At 45.2% G+C, this 5,964-nt stretch overlaps 1 protein-coding gene across 1 annotated transcript; it reads right to left on the reverse strand.

The window, feature by feature from the left end:
* Nucleotides 1-315: 315 nt before the first annotated feature.
* On the reverse strand, nucleotides 316-2,602 carry LOC126398585 (NF-kappa-B inhibitor alpha-like). Its single transcript, XM_050058043.1, has 6 exons — nucleotides 2,315-2,602; nucleotides 1,677-1,782; nucleotides 1,378-1,585; nucleotides 1,187-1,275; nucleotides 829-1,089; nucleotides 316-739 (listed from the first exon to the last, which is right to left on the reverse strand). Exons 1-6 carry the CDS (start codon nucleotides 2,545-2,547, stop codon nucleotides 710-712), a joined length of 927 nt encoding a protein of 308 aa, XP_049914000.1. The 5' UTR covers nucleotides 2,548-2,602; the 3' UTR covers nucleotides 316-709.
* Nucleotides 2,603-5,964: the final 3,362 nt, after the last annotated feature.

Genomic DNA, 5,964 nt, shown 5'->3' on the forward strand with positions numbered 1-5,964 from the left:
GTGTTGCTTAAAGACATTTCCTCCTCAAACAAAAAAAAATTCCTCTGTATTTCTAGTCCCCAGCTTCTAGAGTAGGGTGGAATATTTAAGTACATTATGTTCCCCTTATGCCGCCCGGGGACTTTCAGCGCGGTGACTCAGAGACCTGGTGACCTCGCCCCGACAAGGAAATCCCAGACTGTTCCAAGTGTGATCATTTTTGTCTGTGTGTCATTCACAAGTCTGGGCTATGACTCCGCTCCTCGTCACTTTATGTAAAGTGAGAACTGACGCTTGTTTTACAACGTGGAAAAGAAACTCAAACACACAAAGCTCTTTATGTTCATAAACTTCTTTTTATTCTCAAGGTTTTTTTGTTAATAGTGTTTAAATTCACACAGCGTATGTACAGGTACAAAAATAATATCTCTGTATTTACAATATATTACACGTCTTTGTCTCATATATACACATCAATATATATTTATACAGTATATAGAAGGACTATATGTGTGGAGGTCGTGGTCTTCTTTGGTGTTTGGTGCAGATCTTTCTGTGATCTGGACCGGGCTCGACCTGACCGGACGCCATCTTCATTCATGTTTTCGGACCAGCACCTGTGGACTTGGACCTGGACGGGGGACTGACGTGTCCCTCACTGTGGGGGGGGCCGAGGCTGGGCGACCCAGTAGCAGCTTTCATTCACACCAATCAGAGTGGACGCTTCTGTTTACTTTCCGAACTTTATGTCGTCGTACAGCTGTAGGACAGAGGAGACAAGACGTTAGGACGCTGTACTTTAAGATGAGGTGAGATTTTCAGGTGATATCGACTGATTGAGTAACTTACTTCGTCTCCCGATGAGTCCAGATCCTCCATGTCGCTCTCGTCTGATTCGCTGTCGGGCAGCTCCCGCAGCTCCTGCGCCGTCTTCTCGTACAGCTGGCAGCGGATCTCTTCGTTCTGGCGCCCGTAGGTGAGGTGGTACGGCGTGAAGCCGCCGTAGTTCAAGCAGTTGACGTCGGCGCCAAGTTCTAAGAGGCGACGCACCAGCGTAGGGTTCTGGAGGTCTACGGCCAGATGGAGTGACGTCCGACCGCTGCACTGCTCCTGTGGGCAACAAGGTAAAGAAACTGTTAAGCTCCTGAAGTTTTCTTTGAGACATCACTTTCCAAAACTGTCTGCCTTTTGAGGTAACGACACCTACCTGTGCATTGATGTCAGCACCGAGGCGAACAAGGCTTTCAACCAATGAGATGTAGCCGTTAATGGACGCCAAGTGGAGACAGTTGTGTCCTGTGAGGAGGAAATGAGGAACAGATCAGTCAAACAGATTCAAGAGCTGCTTCAGTGAAACATAAAGTGTGTGTTTGAGGGTTTAAGGTTGTTGTAACTCACCGCTGTAGTTGGGGAAGGACACCATGGGGGTGATGTGCTGCTGGCTGTTCTGCGTGATGACGCCAAAGCAGGCGAGGGAGCCCCTTTTGCAGGCGATGTGGAGAGCTGTGTTGCCGCTGTCGTCAGCAAGACGTGGGTCACAGCCGGCCTTCAGGAGTCTCTCTACTAACTGGGGCTGCTCTGTGATCACTGCGAGGTGGAGGGCGGTCTGGAGAGGACACATTTATAGGATTATTATCTTGGATTTAAGAGGAATATATGTGTGTGAGATGAGGTTTGTGTTTGAGTTCGGGTCTCACCTGTCTCTGGTGGTTCTGTATGTTGAGGAAGGGGTGATTGTGAGACAGTTTGATCATCTGGAAGGCATGATCAGTGGCTTCATGAATGATGGCCAAGTGGAGAAGCCTGTGTGGAGAGGAGGGGGAGAGAAAAAGAAACAGAGGTTAGTTAAAATAGTGCTTTTCAAAAAAAGGAAAAAAAACTACGCATGGAGGAAGTGGTTCCAGCCAGATGAGAAAGAACAAAGCCTGAGCAGTGGAGCGTTTCGCAAGAATGGAGTTTTGTCGGGTTATTTCCACCAGTTGTGGCTTGACACATCTGATGCTTTATCAGTTCCTGGCATCGGGCCAGGGACTTTCCTGAACGCGCAGAGCGGACTTTAGCACCGCCCAGACTGCGCTCTCAGCCAAAGTACACACGCACGGCACTGAGCACGCGCTTTGCTGCACACACACACACTTTAAAAGGCCTCTTGTTTTCGTGCAACTTTCGACAATTTTGATGCGTAATTTTGCAGCTTTTCACATCGTTTCATTGCATCTGATTCAAAGTCTAGACTGTGTGTCTGAGCGCAAAACTCCAACTTCATTTTACGCACCAGGAAGAAATGTGCAAATGCGCCACTGCTTTGTTAATAATGTCCAAAAATTCAACTTACGTGTCACCGTCTTCAGTCACTGCAGATCTCCAGGGCTCGTATTCCTGTGTGAGCTCCTCGCTTATGTTCAAAGTCATTTCCTCGATCTCGCTCACCAGCTCGTCCTCCTTCAGAGAATCCAGGCCGCTGTCAAAACGGTCCTCCTGGCACGGCAACATTTTCCCGTGTTTGGGCTCCATGTTGTCGAAGTTATAATCCATTACGTTGTGGTTAGACACTCTGTGCACGTCCATGTCTGTTGTCACTATGAGCTCCGTCTCTCTCAAAGGTCAGGGCAGAGTAGTGCAGCTGAGGGAGGCGCACTCCTTTTTGTGCGCTCGGCGGGCGGAGCCTCGGTGGGGATTTCCAGCTGACTTATCTTAGAAAATGCAAAGGGAAATCACACCGAGCCTGTGCTTTTGTGAGAAAAATCCCCCCCAAAGACACTCAGAATGAAAACTTGTAGTTTCCTATTAGGCACCTATTTTCACCTGTGATGTCGGTTCCAGGGGACAGGACTCCATCTGTGTCAATGGAGACATGATGGGCATGAATGAGAGGAGACAGCCCCTGACAGAGCTGCAAGAATTCCCTTCTGCACTGGGGAAATTATCTCAACTGGCTAACCAAAGTAGCTTTACTTTTTAGAGATATTTTCCATTTGGGCCTAATTGGCTAAATTTAAATGTATGTAAAAATAAAAAAGAGAAGTTTCCAAAAGTTCAGCATGTACACTGAAAATAGTCCACACCTCCACTGATAACCACACTGTGTTATCATGTAACTGCTCTGAGCTCTGTGGCTGTCAGAGCCATTTATATATTTTAGCTTCATCGTCTCCTACACATGGAGATAAGGAGGAATATGTATTATTTAACTGAAATGATCAGTGCTTTTTATTGCTGACAAAAAAAAACTTGCAACATGTCACTTAATCTGAGCTTCTGTGTTGGCAAAAATAAAACATAAGTCGGGGTAAAACTACATTTATATACATGCATGTCTCTGCATTTGTGTGTTTTTAAAATATTTATTTAAAATTCTGCTAATCATTTGCATTTGCTGTCACAATCTAACACTAATCAGATTCTGTTATAAAATAAAAAAGTTTGTGTGATCTGCATATTAGTGGAATTTGCATGGGTGCAGATTTCAGGTGGGCACAGGGGGCTGCTCACTATTTAAAACATGTAAATTTGTCCCCTGAATAAAAACATGAAAGTATCTTTTATTTTGACTAAATTAAAGACATTTACCTCATAAACTGCTGCAGAAAATTCACCAGAACTGAGTCAATTAAAGGAGCAGTGTGTCAGATGTAGGGGGATTTAGTGGCATATAATTTGAGATTTATACTTTTGCATCAAATCGACACCATTCCTGCGCCGTAGCCTGACGTGCACCTCCCCAGAAATGTAACTCCACATCGCAGCGATGCAGACCTCCTGTCTGTTTCTGTAAGCTGAAACCATTTCCCTCAGTGGAAACAAACAGATAAGAAACAATAAATTGCTAGCTGCAAGGCTAATTTATACAATGTAAAATGCCATAGGCTTGTGCTAATAACATTAGCATGTTGTATTTGTGGGGAAAATGTGTCCAGATAAAGACAAGTGTTTGTCTGTGAATGCTGCGAGTTATAGTGAAGCTGATTTGCGTACTCGTGTTTGAAACTGTCTCTATTAAGCCATGTTTAATGTGTGTTTAATGTGTGTTTTGGGGGTGTAACAGTGACACAGACACACCATCGCACAAGTATAAATGCTCACAATTGCGAAGGCCACGTGCGTAGGCTATGGCATAGGGTCTGCATAGAGCTGACGCACAGGAGGACTGCAGATTACAACCTCTCCTGGTTAGGATTCCTCCAGCGTTCATTGTTCAGGAGGGTTTTTTTTATCCACAGAGGTCTCTTCCTCTCCAAAACAAACAGACCAGCTGATTTAAACTGACAAAAACACCAAATAAAGCAGTTTCACATTAAAAAAAAAAGAATCAGTTTTTCCATTGCTGCTCATCCTGCAGGGCTGCTAACTATGGAGGCTAACGCAAACTTGCAATTGGCCCTATTTAGAGATAGTGTTTGATTTGTCTGTTCTGGGCTACTGTAGAAACATGGCAGTGCAACATGACAATCTCCGTAGATGAGGACCTGCTCCATATGTAATATAAACCTGCCGAGTTGCCCTTGTGCAAGGCACCGAACCCCCAACTGCTCGGGGCAACTGTCCAAGACAGCCTGACATCACTCCCCGTAATGCATGTATAGGTCCTGTTTGTGCAAATGTGTGTGTGTGTGTGTGTGTGTGTGTGTGTGTGTGTGACAACAGAGTGGAAAAAATTGTATTTCCCCCTCTGGGATTAATGAAGTATATCTTGTTCTTCTAAATCCTACACACTGGACATTAAAGTGTTCAAAATGTTCTGGTGTAGGAGCCCCCAAATCCCCAGAGTTAAAACAAAACGTAAGGCCTTTAGATTTTGCATGAGTGAAAACAGAAAAAACTGACACCCTGCACACTGAGGGGTCAGACAGAGGAAGGTGGCAGGATTTCCACACTTGTGTCTGAACATAGTTACAGTACAAAGTGAGTTTATGCAGCGCAGAGGAAGAAAGAAGATTCTAAAGTTTCCTGGTGGAGACTCCCTGATTAAACCAGCACTGCCTGTTCCACAATAGGAAGTTCTGGACTTACCCGTCTAACCTCACACACCCCTGCAGGTGAAATCCTGCACAAACTGATCCAGGAAAACACTGTGTTTATTAATCATGCAGGAAATACACAACTCTTCTTTGACTTTTGGGAGGAATTTTGAACATTTTCCTCTGTTGACTTAAATTGTGGTCTTTTATCTTTTGCAATATTTGCCCCTTTGTTCCTTTGAGCAAAGTCATAAAGAGGAAATTCCTCTCTGTTACACAACTCAGTGGTGCAGTGCGTGACAGAGCTACCTGTCTGTGCTCCCCTGACATTTAAGATAAAACTCCTAGGATCACCTCTGTTTACATTGCGAAAGGCTCGACGAAAACATAGCAACAGTATCTAAGCGTTCACACCTCTGTGGGGCGACGCACCAGCAGGGCTGTGATGTCGTGACGTCAGCTGATACAGCCTACTGTATCTCTGTCTGAGTGTGTCACACTGGCACGCCGTCTCCTGTGTGTCTCGTTTGAATTCCAAACATTCTTTCATCTGTGCCAAGTATCACGATGAGGCGTTCTGGGACAAACTGTTCTTGCAGTTCTGTGTTTTTTCTCCTGTTGCTAAGATGGCGTGCTCGTGTGCAGCCTTACATGGTCAGATATTTACCCCACACGGGAAATACTGGAACTTCCACTTTACATCCTTGAGAATTTTTTTTTTTCTGCAAAGCCGTGAAGTGCTCTCGTCTCTACTTGCCTTGTGTTTACAGCTGGTTGCTATGGACACCAACCGCTGAAAAAACACTGACGCCAGTTCAGTGTCAAGTGCTGTACGTTGCCCTCTGGCTGCGCGGTGGAAAAGCACCACTTATCTGAGTCAGTGAAGAGCCTCAGGGGCATCACACCCTGTGGGTGAAGTGCTGAAGTCATGAAACTCCCTTTTTCTCAATTGATCAACTAACACCAACCTCACCCTGCAACCTTAGAAAATAAACAGTGCAGCTACACTTAGTGACCACTTCATTAG

This window comes from Epinephelus moara, chromosome 12 (genome assembly GCF_006386435.1).
Source record: "Epinephelus moara isolate mb chromosome 12, YSFRI_EMoa_1.0, whole genome shotgun sequence".
In the NCBI taxonomy this organism is placed as follows: domain Eukaryota; kingdom Metazoa; phylum Chordata; class Actinopteri; order Perciformes; family Serranidae; genus Epinephelus; species Epinephelus moara.